Below are 21,224 nucleotides of genomic sequence, written 5' to 3' on the forward strand. Positions count from 1 at the left end.
GTGGCTGAAGTCGAAACAGAGTCTGCCGTTAGATAAAGCTTGCGGATTATTAGTGTTTCTTTATGACAAGCGTATAATACTGGGAAATATTTGAAATGTAACAAAAATGACAAGCAAAGCCATAAGGTCCTGATCAGATATCCGTGCAAAAGCATGGCAAAACAGGCCGATAGCAACCTTGGGGTCAGAAGTGAAGATCTGCCTTTGTGTGATCGCAGTCAACCTTACCAGACACTAAAGGATAAAAGACATGGAAGGTCACATGACAGACAGGGGCCAATCGCTGAGCTTCAAAAACATGATCAGGTGATCAAACACAGAGGATACTACCCTCCACATTGTGTGTGTGTGTGTGTGTGTGTGTGTGTGTGTGAGGTGTGGGGGGGGTCCTTCACATCTCAAACATGATAATTAGAACATTAAAACATTCTTAAAAGTAGCATCTAGAGGCTGCGGAAGCCATTTCGAAACAAAGGTTATACCACGTTTCTTGGTAAAAAATTCACAGGGGTACATGCATATACAGGGATAATTCCACACAACATTTTCAGGTTTAGACTCCAAATGAGCAGCTATAATAGGAGGAAACACAATGGAACATCCTTCTGCTTCCTTGGTTTAATTAGAAAAAACTATTAACATCCCACAAGACAATTTAAGAGACCTTTTGTTTCGCAATTGTACATTAGCCTCTCTTTCAAAGACGCAGAGGTCTGTCAAAGGCCAGTTCAGGCTACAGCCGAAATAAAGTGGAACTAAAGGCTGTTCCTTACTTTTACGATACAGTCTCTCAGCTTCACACAGCTTCAGGAAGCTTTTCTGTTCTGAATCTAGTCTTCCCCAAATCAAATACTTTCGGTACTGGGTACTAATGGGGACGTACTGGAAACACACTAACTACACTTATTCAAAAAAACCTGCTGACTTTCAGAGCTTCCGGAAGATGGGGGGAGGAGCGCAAGAGGCATCTATCCAGAAGCTGAGACATAGTCCATTTTATCATTGTCGTGCTTTTCATAATATAGACATTTCATAGACATTAAAACAGTGGCCATCAACAATTACATCATATTCAAGATCCTTTAGGTCACATGTCCTGCCCATTCTAATACTCAGCAAAACAATGACTGTTTGATCAATGACTTCGTTTCACTTTCATATATGCATCGAGTGGGGGGCACTAGATTTCATGTTTACATTAATGAAGCTGTCATAAAGTAGCCACTGAATGTATATTTACAAGTTATTTGGCAATAGAAAGCTACTTGTGTAAATATAAATATAGGACTACATTTGTTTGTTATTCATAGTAGGTTCACTGTACTGATCAGGAGTAAACAAAATACTGTACTCAAGAGTAAGCCCTGCTACATTCAGGTGGGACAAACTTACGTGTCTTACCACGTTGAAGTTCTGTTAATCAGATTTATATACGTGGTTGGGAAGTCTATTCATGGCAAAGCGGACGCCACAGATCAGACCCGAGGGATACGGCTTACTGTGGTTTGTGCGTAGGTGCCGTTACTTAAATCAGAGATTGGGGGGGGGGGGGGGGGGCGTCCCTGACAGTAACCACATTACCTCAAGGCCCTAGAAATCAGCGTGGTCGAGAGAAGACGCAAGAGAGAGTGTCACGGTCGGCCGAGCGTCAAATAGTGAAAATGCCACACGATTACAGAAAGGAGGGTGGTGCAAACTGGCATCAGTGCAAACTGGCATCAGTGCAAACTGGCATCAGTGCAAACTGTACTGCCTTAAATGAAAATATCTGATGTATTTTTTTGTGCAATTGTCTGCCCTGCATTACTCTGGCAAGCGCAGGGAAGCGGCAGCGGTAAAATGCGCCCATACCTGCTTCAGGTGCTTCTTCAGCTCGGAGGCCTCTGGCTCCGGTAACTCCGGCAGGATCTCAGCGTTGCTCGGCACAATCACCTGCAAGGCATCACAAGCTGGAGAACCCAGCTGGCATCCGGCCACTCTGAAGCCAGCCAAGAGCAGACCTTCCCGGGCAAATCCTGCTGCTGCTCAGGGCACACTCTCATATTTACTGTATCAGCTCCTCACTGCTTCTTATTCATCCGATGCATCTCAGAAAAGGCCAGAAGAGCCCTGACGCTGTGAATGGAGTCTCCAAAGAGCCGCACAGAGTGTCTACACTGGTGGTCCATTGCTTGAGAGATGTGCTGACCCAGGAGATGATGATAAGAGTTGGGTGATTGAGAGGCGCAAGAGCACCAACCTTATTGCAGTCCAGGTCCACCAGCCACACATCATCTGGCATCTTGAAGTCCGATTTGTACAGGAAAAAGCTGGCTGGAACCCCAATGATGTATGGGGTGGGGGCAAGGAGAAGCTGAGAAGAGGACACCAAGACGAAGAGGAAATAAGAATCCTTAATGTCAGTGCAGAGAGACCACTGAAGTGTCAGTCAGCAGCACGCAAGGACACATGTGGATACACACAAAAATAAACACATTACAAGAAGCGCGAGACGATGCAAAATGGTAACAGTGCAACATGTCAAAGGGTTGCAAGTAGCAGAATGTATAGTAACCAGATCCACGGACCCTACAGCACACTGGTGTGAGGCTGATACGTCATTTACATTTAGTATCTTTAAATTCTGTGCTCCCTGACAAAATGTGCCCCCAGAGTCGCCTGGAATGGTTACACTTTCAATTTGAAGATGAACAGGTATTTTTCCCCGACCATAAATTATTATTTTTTTCATATTCAGGAGCCTCTATGAAGTGCTGGGACCCCTGAACCTGTCAGTGTCTCCATGTCCCCCAGACAGCCCTGGGTGGAAGCAGTCTAGCAACAGCTGTGGAAGAAAATGCTGTATTTGAGCCTTATTGTGTGGCTACGGATGAACCAGAAGCGTTTGTCTGATATTCAAATAAGGAATAACCAAGGCAGGAAGAGTCTTCTGTGATATTGAGGGCCTTCTGGGAGCAGCGGCTGGGGAGTTCTCATGTATCTCTTAGTGGACTTACTGAACCCAGGTGACACACTGCAGACATTTATACACGAGCCAATAGGGGGCGCTGGACAATGTACCTGCTCAGCAGAGGCCATGCAAGTGGGCAGCAGCGGGATGACGGGAAACATGTACTCCATCGGGTAGATCATGGCGACTAAGGCCATGACGCTCATGGACAGGGCGTTGTAGTCGCGGGATTGGAGGACCACCTGTGGGAAGAGCATAGACGATGGCCTGAGGTCACCATCGGGGTCAGGCCCCTCAGCGAGTCTGACACCGCGAGTGGCAGGTCAAGGAAATCCACACAGATGCAGCTCTCAGATGACACAAGCGGTGTGTTCCACAAACCTAAGTAAAATTTTACGGATTTACCCTTTTATACCAAAGGGTTTTTTTTTCATTAGCGCTTTCGTAAACTCTATAATCGCGGATATTTTTTGCATAAATCGAGATTTACTTAAGTCAGTTTTAGTCGAGAGCCGGCAATACTGTTAAACTAAAAGACGGGAGTCCGTGTCCTTTACCGTATTTTTACCCACAATGAAGTGCCAATGCACTCCAACACGAGTCTGGATGGATACTTGCTATCACATTAAACGCTGTACCCATACAGGCAGTAACTGCAGGCGGCCTTCCGCGTTATTAAAAGAGAGTCACGAGACGCATGTTCCAGATGCCTGGTGAAGCTCTGACACATTGACTCAGTGCCACACCGAGTACCAACCACAACCCTTTCAAATGACCTGATAACTGCAATGGCTGAGATTACAGCCGCTTAAAATGCCTGACATGCTTCCAGTGCCATGACTTTGCCACTTGGGGGCTCTATCTGCATTAAAGGCAAGCTTGAAATTTATGTTGGAAATATTTTTCCTTTGGTTTAGATGACTTTGAAGTACAACCGGAGTAACAGCACGGATATGAATGCACGAAATAGAATATCTTAATTGTCATTGTGTGTGTGTTTGTGTATTTGAATTATGATTTGCACTGCTGCATTTAAATTTTATTTAGTATCGTTCGGGGACCTAAGGACAAATAAGAATAGCAGTAGGCGGAGTCAAAGAAAGGGCCAATGGGCGGCAACCAGGAGGCGGAGCTACCTTGTGCTCCAGCAGGATGCAGGTAAGCACCTGCAGGCAGGCATCCACACCCAGCAGCTCCAGGGGTAGGTGCAGGGGAAAGTCCACCATGGTAAAGCGGGACGAGTCGGGCAGGGCAAAGGTGAGAGCGGGCTGCATGTCGCGGGGCAGCACCTCCACGTCCGCGCGCTGCTGGCCCGCCGTGGGCACGGGCGCACGCAGCAGGCGGTACACCCAGGCCTCGATCTCACGGAGGTCCTGCAGTAGCACCCCGCTGCTCTCCTCCAGCGTCAGGGCACCGGTGAACACGCGCCACATCGTGTCCCTGAGACAGGGGACGGGCCAGACAGTGACATCCCCCTGCATTACAGGCACAGCTCCCATACCCTTCAGGGCAGGAGAGACTCACAATTACTCAGAATTTACATCAATATTTCAGGCACTATATACTAATGATTAGGTACTATATGAAGCAGATTTGTGGGAGGGGTGCAGTAGGCAGAAGTGGCTATAATATATTCCTGTAATAATATTCCTATATCATAATAAAAGGCATTGTTTTCATGACACAGAACTGACCAACAGAACGGACAGAATAAATGAGTTCAGAGCTTATTCCTATTTGGCTTTAGACAAAAGCTTTTTTTCCTGCTAAATCATATTACAGCCCACTAATATCATGGAGAAATCATTGCTTTTGCAGTGACAAAATTAGTATCGACGGCACGCTGAGGGCATTTCTGTACCAAGGAGAGAGGAAATGGATGTGTTTATATTAATTTTTAAATTAAGATTCTATATCCATGCTGTACTTATCGACAGACAGATGAAAAGAACTTTGACTTAGATTTTGAAATACCCTGTCTAACATTTATCTTAATTTCCCTTATTAATGTCCCTTCCCAAAGGAAAAAAAAATCTGTTTGTTTAATTAGGACTATGAACAAAGAGGGATCACCAGAGATTGAAAGCATGAATGACTCGTTAATAATTCTGCCTCAAATTTATCTCTCAGGCATCCAACGACAACAACAAATACTAAGCATTATTAAGCATTAACCATTTCTATTGCCATAAAGATAAAATATGGCAAATGGCAGGCATTTCCTGTTGTCGTTGTTTTACGAATTCAACAACTATAAAACTATTCCAGAAGGACGTATGTATCAAGAGGGAAACTAATTTGATTATGTAACATAAAACTATTTGCCATTTCTGGCTGAGTGACAAAATAAAATTAAGCCTGGACCACGTTACCAGTAGGTAAATTGGTTTGAATCCCCAGGAGGACAAATATACTGTGGAGTCCACCACAACTGGGGTCTGGCGTGAGGTCCTCCATCTTATGGGATGCGAGTCTTTGTTTGATTCTTTTCTGCTTGGTCAGTCACCAAAGCACAAAGGACATGAATCATCGATAGAAAGGATTTCCTATTGGCCGAGCTGAAATTACAGGTCATGTAGGGAGAGCCAGAGGGCGTGTCATTAGTGTCACTGCAGAGCAAATGATACCTTCTAGCGGCAGGTTTTAGTTTCCTCTCCTACTTCAAAGCAAGAGCCACAGGGATGGGGTGAGACTGGGGTCACAGGCAGACCACAGTCCATGAGATATGGAGAAACAAGGGGTGCCAAGAGGAATGTGGCTGACAGGGGGGTCCGCGACTCTGCGTGCCAACATGATTTCACGAACGCTTTAATTCGCTGCCATTTACTGTCATTTTTAAATTAATTCAAGACTCCTTCAGCCCAGAGAATAACAACAACATTTAGTGAGACATTCCACATCCAGATAAATGAAGCTGATCAGTTTGCATAGATTCCCCCAGAGGGTTCATCCCACTGTTCAGTGCATACATCCATAATGATGAAGCTCAGGACCGACTCCATAGCCAAGCCTTCCCAGGCATCTGTTCCCAACCTGATACTCCACAATAAATGCATTTCTCCTCCAGGTAACCATAGAAACACTGAAGCCGATCTGCGAGCCTGATCTGTGAATCCAACTGTTTTATCACCTGGTAGGGAAACCACCGTTTTCCAGAACACCAAACAGGACACAGCTGTGGGTTATCATGCAAAGTTGCTTGGCCACCTTGACATTGCAGTAGCATAGCATTAAGACCGGTTCAATCACCCATAAGCAGGAACAGCCCATAAGCCCATAAGAAATGACCCATGTAAATTTAGCATATAGCATGAAGATAATCCAATCATGTGACGCGCTGATCATGTAACAATGTTTTCTTAAGATTTTGATACAAATTGGATTGCTAAAAATAGGAAATAATTAAGCTATAATCAAATTCCGGAAAACTCCGGAGCTGCTCCATCAGATATTGTGGGAGGTATGTGGCTCGGTGGGTTTGGATGCAAAGCCTGACATCAGAAGGTCACTAGTTCAAATCCCAGGGTTGACAGAGTGATTTAACCATTGGGCCCTTGAGCAAGGTTCTTAACTCCTAATTGCTCCAGAGACTGACTGACCCTGCTTGGGATAATAGTCTCTGCTAAATGAAAAAATGTTTTGGTCTTTGACTTATACAGATAATAGGCAGAACAAGGAGGGAGATTGCTTTGACACGGGTCATTGACACCCCCACCCCAGAATAAACTGCCACCCCCCCAGACTACACCAGAGCTGAACAGTGACCAGGGAAGCTCACCTCTGAATGGCCTTGGGGATGCCGGGCCTCTTGGAAAGCCGCTCACTGCAGCAGTCCACCAGCCTCTTGAGGATGTAGAGGCACTCCCTGAAGGTGGAGAAGAAGGGATAGTGGCTGACTATGCACAGGGAGGTGAGGGTGCTGTTGCGGCTTTTCGAGCCCATCCTGGATCTCCGCTTGTCCTGGCCAGGCTCGGCACCCAGAGGCAGCACACCGCTCTCTGTGACCTCGCCTTCGTATCCTGCTTCGGCGCCATCTGGTGGCCCGGAGGCCCCCTTGGGACACTTTTCGCGGCCACGATGGCCCTCGGTTCTGTCCGCTTTGCGGAAGCACCTCTGGAAGGAGCGGTAGAAGTTGACGCAGATGCCATAGCGAGTGACTCCAGAGTCCTTGTCGGTGAGCATGAACACGAAGGAGGCGTCGTCACGCAGGCTCAGGCGCTTCTGCCGCATGCTCAGACAGCCTTCTGGCTGGCAGAAAAAGACAACGTCGGGGGGCAGGGCGAAATCAGCATGGTCCTCCAGGGGGTAGCGTCTCAGGAGCTGGGGGGTCTGAGCCACACTGTCACTGCTGGGCTGCCTGCACACCAGAGAAAAACAAAAGCAGCAATTCAGGGTACATTTTCGTTCAGTAACGCAAAAATTCTCTTCCAACTACCACAGTTCTTTTTTTCCCCCAGAAGTAGAGAACATTTTCAGCACTGTTTGACAACTAATCTTTCTGCAAACGAGTGCGGATGCCCATAAACGTAAAAACATTGTTATGCTTATATCAGTGAGCTCTGATTGCTTCGTACTTGGCTTGTGACCCTTTTGACATTCATAAAAAGATTTGGCTAAATATGCAAGTTAAAATGTCAGAAATATCTACATTGACAACAACTCATACACAATATACAGACGCTCCTCTACTTACGAACTTTCAGAAATACGAACGAAGAGGACTGCAAGTCCAAATTACGTTCAATGGGCTCCCGTTTCTTGTCCGCAACATCATTTTTTTGTTTCTGCGTACCAATTCCACTTAGTACGACTTCTGGCCGCTACTCCCGCCGTAGCGTGCGAACTCACAGCATCCTAGTTCTTTGTACTTGCGTATACTCTTAAAATCATGTTGAATAACGACTTGAATATTTCAATTTATGAACGGCCGTTCGGAACGTATCTCATTCGTAAGTAAAGGAGCATCTGTATGTAATTACACAAATACTAAAGCTAATTATTTGTGTCGTCGTAAGCTACGTCATTTGCCTTTTACTTGGAGCAGTTAGAATGCAGTTTTTTTTCCCCAATACTAGTGATAACGGTAGTGTGGATGCACGTCTGTTCTTTCGAAAACTCCCGTGACAAAATTTTAGCGCCTTAAATTTTTTACGACGTAGCCTCAGATATGGCCCACTGGCTAGTACTAATTACTACTGATCTTAAAAGCAGAGTGTAGACCCAGCTTAACACTACTTTCCTGAGTATCTAAACTACTGACAATATTGAAATGCTAATTTTACAAAATAAATAAATAAATAAATAAACTATCAGTATGCAATTGTGATTTTATAAAAAGGGACATTTTCAACGAATTGTCATATTACAATCAAGGTAAAGACTACAAAAAGGCTTAAATTTTATTGGATATTTAAAAGAATCTCAGCAAAAATCAAGAATGAAGAGTACATATTAGTGAGGCCAGATTAGTTCAGGTTATTAATCTGGATTGCATTACACCAGGCACTAAAACACAGTAACTCACATTTTCCAGCATTTATATCCTCTTGAGCTAGAACTGATAAAATCAAAGGTGCAAAGGTATTGCGATGCAAATTAATTGTGTAATAACTGATACTTGCAAATGCATAACCTTCAATGCAGTTAGTTCACAAATATTTCTCTACTCTTTATTTATTGTTGTCGTTGAGAATTAATTGAAAATTTGAACTGAGAATTTTAAATGTCAGGCTTTATAACACTAAACATTTCAAGCATTTCAATCGGATCAGAACGTGAAAACCCTTTAAAACTATTCAATACCAAATATGGCAACAAACGTACTGCTATTTGCAGAGACTGACATCTATTTATTGTCCAGTTCTGGATTCAAGAACAGAATTCCAGTTCCTAAAACAACGAAGGCAGCCGCAGAACTCACCTGGCTCCCACCACCGCCAGATAGTCCAGCAGCCGGGAACATGGCTTCTTCTTCTCCATTTCCTTCTCCTTTTTAAGTCATCGCAGAACAATGTATCCAGTCATGGAGATGCACCAATGCTGTACCTCAGAGCCCAGAAATGCACAACGTTAAAACCATTCTGAAGTCCTGCAAACTCTCCGTAGTGAAATATCTGAAATTTTGAAAGAAAGACAGGAACAAAGAAAGGAAAAGGAAAGTTAAAGACTTATCTCCATGCGAAAGACTTATCTGCAATGTAATTACAGTAAGTTATCCTCATCTCCAGCTTAATGAAACAGATGCTGGCTGTCGCCCTACAATGGCCAGGCAGAACAGGCGGAACACAAATCCATCTAATACGTTTAGTTTTCACCACAGGAACTCTTTGTATTTGCAACTGACCCAAAAAATGAGCACTGGTAGAAACGTCCACATGACCCCCCCCCCCACCCCCCTTTCCTGAAGTAGCAGTGCCCATGAAAACAGTGAAGGCAACTAAATGGCCCAGGGCTACAATACCAGCAAGACTGCCAGCCTACATGTGGACACCTGGTACACAAGCCCTTCTGCCCCGCGAGTTTGCCGCCGAGAGCCATATGAACAGAATACCACCCGCCGCGCATTTCAATACGCATTCTCACATGCGTTCATTTTAGCCCGCTATCCGCAGATCATGCAGCTTTCTTTTGACCGAGGTTAGTGTGCGGTTTTTGAAGACCCTGCCGCCTGAACATCCCCAAAAGTGTGCGAGACGACCACCAGCTGCTCATTCCCAAGAACACGTCCGCAGCCCGGCAAGTAGGTCATTTTGGATTCTTCCTCCACGCAAGACCACAAACCACAGGCACGTACATTATCACAGAGCACACCATTACTGTATTCCTAAGAGTCCAGATCGACCACTGAAGAAGTGACCTTAAGCACTATTTCCAGGAAGGAAAACATTAAAACCCGTTTTACAGGAAAAAAAAAAGCACGAGGTCAAATACGGTATAGCACCTCAAGGTAAGGAACGTTTTTCCTACAGCTCCACTTAATTAATTGTGTAGCAAGAGTGAGGACAGCGCAGCAGAAGAGTTTGAGTTGTCAGTGTGATTAGTTAGTATTCCTAAGGCCTCCTACGCGATGTGCAGCCTGAGGGGGGCGGGGGGATGCTATGCCCGCACCTGACTCACATTGCCAACGTCGTGACTAGAACTTCCCCTCCAATAAGAAGACACAAGGTCACAAGGTGGACCATCAAGTGATGTCACACCTTCCATCAGCTGCTTGGTGAACAGGAACATTTGCATGGGGGGAGTGCGGGGGGGGTGGCAGTAATATCACAAACACAAAGTTAGAGAAACAGCCTTTATTACCCAATCAATATTTTTTTTTAAGAAAGCAGATCCAGACAGGACCGCCCTGCGAGCAACTCGGAGGTTAATAACCTTGTACAGGGGTGCAATGGTGACACCACTCCGTCAACCCAGGGATTTGAACCAATAACCTTCTGATAGCAGGCACAGTGTCTTAACCCAGTAAGCCACACAGTGTCCCTGGACTCTATGGCCTTAAAGGCTTTACATCAGACTAGAGTGGAAAAACACAAATGCCAAAGGCATTACGTCATACAACACCGGGGGGGGGGGGGGGGGGGGGGGGGGTCACTCAGAGAAAGTTTAATGGACCGAATCTCATCAATCCCCATCTAAAAATTATGCAGCTGCTTGTTGCACTCTTAAACGAACACCAATCTTTCTCTTGACTCGCTTCAGCAGCAGCTATTATAAATAACAAACTGACAGGGAGGAAATTGAATATAAGCAGTGTTATGGCTGGTGACATATAAATGAGCGGCAGGTTACTTTGAAAGCAAGATAACGGGGCCGCAAAATAAGAAAACTGCCTGAATATTCTTGCAACACTGGGTTCCAATCAAAGTTTATAAATGGGGAAAAAAATAAACTCATCCTATCAGAATTTGACATTTTTGCTGAAGAAATCACAATCTACACTTTCCATACAACATAAAAGGGGCAAGGTTTACTAAAGAGCATTTACTAAGCTCTACAACAGCCGAAACGAGCCTTCATATTCAACCAAGTTTATGTTAGTTTTCTTCATCGCAAATCAAATCAACTGCAAATTAACTGTCTAGCTTTTAATTTATCCATCCATATTCTATAACCACTAAGCCAAGACAGTGTTAAGGCCTGGACCCTAAACCCAGCAAGCTCTGGGGGTGGGGGGTCCGGGATAGGGTGCGAGTTGTTTATTATTCATGTACAAGCAAAGTCGAGCCTCCCCCCCCCCCCCCCCCCCCAACTACTGTATATCTAAGGCATATATCAGCCACACGAAATCCTACAATTTTAAGTTATTCTTTACTGCTTTTTTCAAGGCTTCAGTTATGACGCAAACTTACAACACAATCAGTAGATGGCTGAACATTCATAAATTAAAGATGAATTATCATGCTCTCTCAGAACACACCATGTCTTCAAATAATACGCACATAAAGAACTTTTATTCTCCGAAAGCAGGAAGACCTGCCCTCCAGAAACAATAAGATTTTAAAATCACCCTCATGTTTAGATTATCCAGACTGAACACACTTGTTTTCACTGTTACATAAAACAACAAAAACAGCCCCCATTCCATGCTGGTTAACAATCTCTTTTTATTGTTCATTGTTCGGAGGCAAGAGCACAAACAAATCTGATTAGGGAATTGAGACAATTAAAATAAAAAAAAAAAACAAGAATATCACACACACACACACACACACACAGAAAAATGCAAACTGTACACCGATGTTAAAAATAAATTCAAATGAACACAGCCCCATTTAAAGCACAGAGGTTTGGCTGCAAATACAAAAACAAATCGATGTTCGTAAGTTCGTAAGTGAACTGAAGCCAGGTCCAAACATATGAACCATATACAAACAGAACAGAATTGTGGCCTAAACCAAATTTATATTGATTTTTATATTGCTGGAAAAGAAAATCAACACATGCAGGTGCTGACTAAGTTCAGGGTTTGTGTTGTTATTATTTAATAAGGGTTCGGCATGGAGAATCGCTTGGAGGGCCCTAGTGCCGCTTCAAACCCACAGGTCTGGGGATTCAGTTCCCACCTTCTGACTGTGTGCGTGTCGAGTTCAGATGAAATGCTTACCAGTTTCTCGGTAAAATTCCTAACACTTAGTATTACTATTTCAGATTTCAATTATCACTGAAACCGTGGTTGATCACTGCATTTTGAAATCTATTCATGTTAAACACTGTCCAGCACCAACAAAATTTAATCACAGTCTCCCAGACGCAGGTGCGCTGGTGCATCATGCTACGTGGGTTTGTTTTCTGTTAGAGGAAACAAGGAGGAAGGCAGTGTTAGTACTCTGGAGATTTTTAATGTTGATGTGCATTTGATGTGGTTTTCCTGCGTTCACATAAGGTATTACCCATGTTATTATTTTAATGTATGTGCAAAAAAGAATTAGCAGCGCTATGATTTATTTGCAGTTGCTAATTTAAAACTTGGTAAAATGATTTCAGTTTGTGTATCGATAATTTTTGAAGCAACTAAATAGCCGTGAAACCTTCTGAAGCTCTTTAGCTTCATTCACACATGCTTCGGAGATCCGGTCCACAAAACACAGAAGAGTCTGATTTGTTCCCCCCCCCCCCCCCTGCCCCCCATCTGGTCATGACAGTTGCAGGATAAATGTGTCAGTGTTCAACGTTATTGATTAAGATGTCTTCTAAACATCAGAACGTGTCAAATCATATTTATATCACCATTTATGTTCAGGAACATTACAATGCCTGACATTTGAACTATGCTGCATACTGGACTATGCAGAAAGAAAAAACATCATTTTTAAAGATAACTACAGAAGTATGCCATCCACAATAACTCACACATAAACATGCACCCACCACGAGTAGGCTACCTTTGATCTTATCAAGAAAAGCTTAACTTATTTATACTATAAAACAACATTTTCCAAACCGTCAGTAGAACTACACTTATTATGACCGATTATTATCAGCACTGTTACCACTACATCATTTGCTGATATTGTTACAGGGAATTTTCAGGTCTTTTTATGATTATCACAAAGATTGAAATTTATTTTATTGCCTCATTACAGAGTTCTTCATGACTCATGTGACTGAAGAGGTTCTGAATCTGACTCACGCAAGCGAGTCCTGATAAGACTACAACACATGCTGTATGACGAACAGCAAAGAGCTGCTCTTCAACAAGAAGTCTTTACCCGTGTGAGAGAGAGAAGAAGAAAACAAGTGTGTTGTGGGCGTATGTTACGAAGCATTTGAAAAGCACCTCTGCAGTGACACGACTCCCCTAGAATAGAACAAAGTTGGAGTAACAGGTGACCAAGTTAATCACCATGAAGCTAAGCTGATCACCATGAAGATGCTAATGATGATGACAGGTGTCAAGCTATGAGTAAGTAGAGAATGCCACCTTCAACAGAGAGAAGTATAAAAAAAATACTGTCACAACATCTCCCACCTTCTCCCAACATGACGCATGCTAACGGTCTTATAGTGCACTCTTTCTACACCAAGGTAAATATAAAGACAAATCCTTCATTTGCCATTTGCACAAGTACGAGTAGACTGGAATTATTCTCTTCGCCTGCCCCATCTTGCTCTCCATAGCTTGGGGGTCACAGCGCAGGGAAAGCCAACATACGGCGTCCCTGGAGCTGGGAGACAAGGGTCTTATCCGGGGAGGGGCTTGAGCCGGCGACCTTCCCAATCACAGGCACAGAGGTTTAACCTGCTGAGCCACTCGCCACCCATCACTAATGATCCTCTCATCACTCATCACGCCTTCTGACAATCCTGCTATTCACACATCCCTCATAAGGTAACTGGCTGAAGGGGAAGCATTCAAAAAGCTAAAAAGTATGAAACAAGCTTAGGAAAATGATCCAATCACACAGCACTTCAGGAATCCCCAAGATATATCACTTTTCTCATACTGCTTTGAATTCTGGGAATTAGAAATCTGATTACATTTAGGTCAAGGGCATCCACTATGTTTCGAGCTCAAACCTACTGTGCGGGGGTCAGCTTGGAAGCCATATGACCAGCTGGTCAACACCATCAGTCACTGGTGACTGGAACAGACCCCGGAGACACCCTCCCTCCCGACTCACATCTCTCTTCCCCAATCACCACATGCAATCTCTCCCATAAACCCCAAGCTAATCTGATTCTGCTTGGTTGCTGTAGCAACTCAATCTGCTTTCTTCACTGGCCTAGCAGTGAGGGCTATTTTTATCTAAACATGCTGAGCCAAAACATGAGCACGAGCGGAGGGGGTAGAAAAAGCCATTGTTGATGCTGACCATGTTAATCCTGCTTACGTAAGTGAATAAGTCCTCAAGAATCAACTGCCTCCAGTGGCCAAAACAACAATTGCACCAACAATCCAAGAAAACCTGAACCATCACAAATAACCCACAACTTACTATTATACTTATTTGTTTGATGTTTTATGCATATGACACCAAAGTGCAGGCCGTGCACCTTCAAGAACATGCAGAAAAAGCATCGGATATGGTGGACTGGCATATAACGGAATTCCACATGTAACAGACAAACAATTTGGTCCCCAGGGCCGCTTTTAGCTGTAGTTTTGTTCGGTATAATGGACATGCAGGCCCTGCCTACAAGACGCGTGGCGTGCCGGTAATATCCATCGTAGTTTTGTTCGCTATAACGGACATGCAGCTACGCCTACAAGGCGTGTGGCATGCCGGTGATATCCAGCGCCGATACCTAGTCGGGATTATTAATAGTTACACATCTGGTCAGGTAAAGATGGATTACTACATGTACAATATAATAATCTGTACCACAAGTGTGTTTCCTGGGGTGTGGCATGAGTAAATGGTGTCCTGTAGTTGTGGTCTGGGCAAACAGCAACTCTGGATATAATGGACTTTGGAATTAACGGAGTGTTTTGCCAGGTCCCTTGAAGTCCGTTATAACTGTATTTTACTGTAACATGCAAAAAGACAATCAACTTTGCATTTCTATAAAAAAAAAAAAATCTGCTTTCCATTTGTAACAATGAGTACTTAAAAGGTTAGGTGGGTACAGGCTTGCATGGAGAACCTTGTTTATCATACCAGTGTCCAACTGCTCTCCAACATGCAACTATGCCTGTAAATTTGGTAATACCTAATATCACCAGTCTTATTAAAGTTTTATAACACACAAACGTAGCAGTTCACTTTCATAGACTGTTAACACAAGGCTTTATTCCTTCAATATGAATATTACAAGATGCCGAGGGGCTTATCGCATGCGGACAGCTGTCGTCAAATTCGTGCCCCTTCTAAGGCCCAACGAGGCTCACTGTCACGATTCTGGAACATGAAGGAGAGAATCACATCTGAAGCCGGAGTTCTTAACTGAATTTTTCAATCCAAAGTGCCTTATGTACTTGCCGTTGCGTTTTCCCATTTTTCAAGCTGTAAATTTACCAAGACAATCGTTTCCATCCGTTGATCATACTCAAGGGAAGGGGGCTCCCTCCAGGGACAGGAATCAGCCCTCCCCCCAATACAGCAAAACTGATTAAGCTATTATAGCAACAAAGATCCAAGCGCCAGGCTTCCATTGATTAGCCGACTTAACCTTCCCCTAGGATCTCCTGTAAACTCCCCAGGGGGCACATTTGTTTACTCTACACCTGCTCTCAGCCACCAGGCTTCAGTCCTGGCAAGAAACTAGATATAGTACGAGTGTCCATGGAAACCTAGAGCTGGATTTTACAGTTTACAGGGCCAAAGTAACCACCATTAGGAGCCAAGGATATTCTGAAAAAAATCTTACCAGTGCCAGAAGACTTTCACAGACCAAGGTTACTTTCTTTTCATAAGGTAGAGTTCTACTACTGTAGAGAGCCTGCTTATTTCCATTTTACTCATTTAACAGACGATGTTACCCAAAATGACAACTGAGGGTTAATGGAAAGATCATTCTGCCACACATTCATCTTGACATTCGTATCACTGGACAGATCCAAATCCAGTGGTGGACACAACTGAATAGTTAGCAGATTAACGGTTATCAAAGCTAACTCCGCAGTTTAATTCGATAACGATAAACCACAAAAATTTTGCGGAAGCTAACGATAACTGCTACCTGCTAACTTTATTTACACGAGTTTAGTTTTGGATTGGTTTGGTTTTTGGCACCGAAACCCTTAAAAACAGACCTAAACTTTTTACCTGTTCAACACTGAAGCCCCATCTGTAAGATTCTGTTCTCCACTTAGTTCAGGGGACCCCAGGTTGAATGGACTTTATATTTGTTTACTTACATTTAACCCAGACTACCTTAAATCCGACAAGTTATTGACCAATCACATCTTGTGTTTACGCTAAGTCAGCCAACAGCATGCCAGATAGACTGCAGCAGACACGTTCACAACAGAAGAAATGTGTGACTATAGGGTTTACAAAAGTTTTTGCCTGTTAAACTTTATTCACTATACCTGCAAGAAAATGAGAGTGGATTTATAGTTAGCGGAACTAAATTTAGCAGAAGCTAATTGGTCCACCAAGTTTTAAAAAGTTAAATGAAACGCTAATTTGCTAACTTTATCTTCAATTAATTAGTGGATTAGCGGATCCCTGACCACCACCGTCCTGGTCTCACTAAATGCAACATAACTTCACCATTAACATGCAAAAGTTTGGTTTTAACCAAAAACTTTTTTCGGCTACATAAAGCATCACTGGTGTACCTGCTAAATGGTATCATTTAATAATTTATTACAATATGGCTCCGGAAAACATTTTTTTTTGCAGAGCTCTTTCCTCCGGAGTGACAAGTGACATTCAACAGCTCTACCATAAACCCACAGCAAGCAGTCTGTGGTCTGGCTCTTATTCGCTTTAATAATTCAAAGCAGCATAAAAAATGGATAGCAGTTACAAAGTCCCTTCAGACAGTGTGACAAGGAGGGAGCCCAATGCAAAGCCACTACTGCAAGGCCGACTGGGAACTTCTACAAAAACCTCAGAAAACCGAGGCTATTAAGGAATAAGGTTACCCTTATAATATTGTATAACCTTAATGTGATTTAACCACCATCATCATATAACAATAGGAATAATTAAGGCATGCTTCATTCATCCATCTCCCAAACGTTCATTCAGCATCTCCCAGTCAGGGTTGTGGGGAAAAGGTAGAACGCTGCAGATGATACACATCTACTAAACAAATCGGGGGGAGGTCTGGAGCCTATCCCAGGCAGCATAGGACACAAGGCAGGGCTACACCCTGGACCATTCCCTCTGAGCCACCATGACATACTTTATATGAAATTTAATTAGAGATGTCAAAACCATAAAGCTAGAAAAATGTATTTAGCACAGGAGATGAAGACCGGCCATCTGTTTAATGGACTGCCGGAAAATATTACATCAGTTTGTTTTTCGGCTAATGAAGGGTCCCTGGAAAACAATTTTCCTTTTAGAAAAGAAAAAAAAAACAGTTCTGACAAAATATTAGAGTATAAAACTCCTCACATAGACCCTTTACCAAAGACCTATGTTCAATTATACATGTATAAAAGCCTGTGAAACAGCTATTACCAAAATACCTGCCACCAACCAGGAGCTGTTACAATTCACTCCTGAATAGCTTAAAGATAATCACCATCATTATCAAACTATGGCTCCTTCGGGATATTTCTACAAGAAACCCAAATCTTGTTGGTATCCTCAGTATTGAGGCCAGCGAATTACTGCACTGAAGAACCTGCACTGGGCCTGAAATAATGACCGCAGTATTAGTGCGATGATTAAGGCCACACTGTCGTAACAAAGGTCATCAGCTCACATCCCAGAGGTCCTGCTGTAGCACCTGTGAGCATCTTTGATAATTAGAATACCCCGTTTTATACAAGGGTAAAAATAGTAAAAAGCGATGCAGGCTAAGCAAGTAAATATACTATTATATCTTATTGATTTATTGACAATGAAAGTTAAATCTTAGAGTGGAAGAGGGGCAGGCACTGTGCAGAGGCAGATATACCTGTATGGCCTGTAAAGAATGCTAGTGCAGGCTAACATTTAATCCACTATTTCAATAACTGATATATATATATATATATATATATATATCCATCCATCCAAACCGCTTATCCTACTGGGTCGCGGGGGGTCCGGAGCCTATCCCGGAATCAATGGGCACGAGACAGGGAACAACCCAGGATGGGGGGCCAGCCCATCGCAGGGCACACACACACACCATTCACCCACGCATACACACCTACGGGCAATTTAGTAACTCCAGTTAGCCTCAGCATGTTTTTGGACTGTGGGGGGAAACCGGAGTACTCAGAGGAAACCCCACGACGACATGGGGAGAACATGCAAACTCCACACACATGTGACCCAAGCGGAGACTCAAACCCGGGTCCCAGAGGTGTGAGGCAACAGTGCTAACCACTGCACCACCATGCCGCCCTTTTTTTTATTTTATATATGACATGACACTCTGCAGAGTTTTGGGAGCAATTTCTTCAGATGAAACATATTATTCAAAACTAAGAAACAAAAATCAGTGCTATTAAACAGTCTATACTGCGGTTCAATATTCTAACATATAATCCTCCAAGCATCTTAAGGAATCAAAGTGTAATTCAAGTCTTATTTTGAACATATTAATGTTGAAAGGACTGATACAATCAGTAACAGACACCATTATGAATGCATACACAGCGAGAGATAAAGAGAATGAGATATAGTGAGGGGAAAAAGTAAATTTCATTACATGCATTACAAAAACATTTCACTAGTGCAAAGCGCACCACACATGACTACACTCTACTTATTGGTCCCATTGATGCAATATTCTGGGTTGGCCAGGTTCAGGTTTCAAATTCATAAAAATTAAAAAATTACTACCATCTAGGATACACCATGAATTTAAAAGTCCTCCGTCTTAGAATTATGTGAATATCTGGCTTGCTAACATCAGTGTGTTTAAATAACTTAAGGTTTCCCAAAATTAGTCTAAATATTTCTCTTTTTCCCCATATATTGTGGTGCAACTGTTGATTTCAAGTAATTCATTTTGAATGTCATTTTAATTAAATCATCAATTGGAAAGAACAGTTAAAAAAAAAAAAGTCAAGAATTGACTTTGCCAAGAATGTCTGGATGTTTTTGCAAGGCACTGTACAGAAAGGTATCCCCTTTTTCTACATGTGTGTCAACGGCAGCAATAAAAATAAACTTTTTAATTAAAAATATTCCAGGATAAATTTACTTTCGCATATCATTTCTACAACGGCAGTTCATTTGAGGTGGCATAAAGGCAACCTGCAAACACGCCGGCACATACTGACGTCAATGAAGAATCAGCAGGAGGGCAGGACCCACAAAAAAGGGAGCACAACGCTATCCGGTTACCTCTTATTATCTGGGATTACCTTTGCAATCAAAAGCGGACAGCGGAATACTGACAGAGCAAACAGCCCCGTCTCTCATTCAGTTTATTTTTAATTATTCGCAGTGGATACTCTTTGTAATAGCATCAGCCCGACAGAGGGGAGCAACAAAGAAATACGGGGATGTAAAACAAACTTGGCCTGGTAGGTAAACAAGGTGCCGGTGCTTAATTGTGTTAACAGAAGGTCAGTACACAGATAGTATCTCTGGTCAGAGTTTAAACTTCAAAATACGCTCCTGTCGAAGCTGGCTTCGAGGGGAAGAAAATCATATAAAGTAATTTATCAACGCTTTCGCAGAACAATATCATATTACCCATTGCGTATTCACACTAATGCAGCTTATGAGGTGTGATCACAAGACACTGGCCCAAAGACGAAAAGCGTGGATTTGCACCATTTTAAACCAAAACTTACACCAAATAAACACCAATGACAACGCGATTTAGGCATATCGAGTGCGGCCCTGGTGGGATCAGCTGCATTCTGCAGCCCATTAGATTTAGTTCAACACTACACCGTCTCTTTATTGACGCCACGTTAATATTAAATTGATAAAATAAGATGATAATAAGATGTTAACGGCACAACGAAATTCATTTCACAGTCCGGGCCGCGACTCTTCCAGGCTTGTCATGTGCTTATAAGGTTGTCATCTGTTTTGATCATGGGGACGCTTTGCACATCCGTCCACAGTGCATTAGAAGCCAGGCAGCGATCACACTGGCCGGAGAGATAGTGTACAGTCCGGTGGGATACTCATCCCTGGTTTGGGACACGTGTAACAACGGAACGGATCAGCTACGTTTTCAAGAAGAAATGAGCCATCTTTGAAGAAAGTACATCTGCGTGCTTATCAACTCTCGAAAACACTACTGATTGCTTGCAGCGGTGATGATGCTCACTAAGGTCCTGCAGGTTTGTCACGATCCGCGTCGGAAAGTGCACGACTGCCTGACAACACCTACAAAATAATGACGCTATGTTAAGTTTTTTTGTTTTTTTTTTTAGGTTTCCCGTGCTTGTTACAGCAGCTACTGTGAACTTTTTTATAATACCTTCCTCGCTAGTTATAATGCACAGCCGCTGGAGAAGATGCGTATGTTGTTGGATAACAAATAACGACGGAACAGTCAACAACATACTGCTAATTACTCTAAAAATGCTGTCTTTGCTCGTCCACTTACCTGTCCGATTCAGCTGTATGGCTTTCTGGCAAACTATAATGGACTCAAGACGTATGGTGGTTTCTGAATAATATTCCAGGCGTACTTGTTAATCATCGGAGGCTCCTTTGTGCTCACCGGAGATGCTGCACTACAAGCCCGTCAGGCTGCATGACAGCTCTCACCTCCGCTGATACGTCATCGCGTCGAGTTCCGCATCGCGTGGGAAGATCCTACTATCTTCCGGAGCGGGGAGGTCGACAGCCACGCGTGTGGGTCGGGGCTATGCGTTTCTCTGCCTCGTATCGTCTACAGCCTTCTTCGCCATTGCGGTGTACGTAAAATTGCGTATAGCTGTAATTGTAAAGTTAGCATGAAGTGGCGTGAACTGTACGTTCAATAATAGCGAAACCGAACTGTATATACTAGCCTATTCATCTGTATAAGTACACAGAGCGCATATTACATCCCCCATTTGTAATGGTACAGTCCATTTGGACCTTTGGCGTGGACCAAGCGCTCAGCTGCAACTTAAGTTGTTATGAGCGTTATTTGCAGATGCTTTCATTTAAGCTAATATTGCAGGTATGAAGTATTCCACAACATACATATACGTAAGGAGAGATAATTCATAAATAAATTAGATGACGGCCTGGGAAATTAAAGTTAG

The 21,224-nt window shown here is 43.2% G+C and overlaps 1 protein-coding gene across 1 annotated transcript in view; it reads right to left on the reverse strand.

The window, feature by feature from the left end:
- Positions 1–20,835, reverse strand: part of LOC125705950 (MAP kinase-activating death domain protein-like) — a 53,773-nt gene extending 32,938 nt beyond the window's left edge. Inside the window, 7 exon segments of the mRNA XM_048972338.1 lie at positions 1,852–1,932; positions 2,240–2,353; positions 3,061–3,192; positions 4,087–4,390; positions 6,729–7,307; positions 8,871–9,063; positions 20,576–20,835. Of these exon segments, the coding sequence (XP_048828295.1) occupies positions 1,852–1,932; positions 2,240–2,353; positions 3,061–3,192; positions 4,087–4,390; positions 6,729–7,307; positions 8,871–8,929 (1,269 nt within the window). The 5' untranslated portion in view covers positions 8,930–9,063; positions 20,576–20,835.
- Between the last annotated feature and the right edge of the window lie 389 nt (positions 20,836–21,224).

Source organism: Brienomyrus brachyistius, chromosome 13 (genome assembly GCF_023856365.1).
Source record: "Brienomyrus brachyistius isolate T26 chromosome 13, BBRACH_0.4, whole genome shotgun sequence".
Lineage (NCBI taxonomy): Eukaryota > Metazoa > Chordata > Actinopteri > Osteoglossiformes > Mormyridae > Brienomyrus > Brienomyrus brachyistius.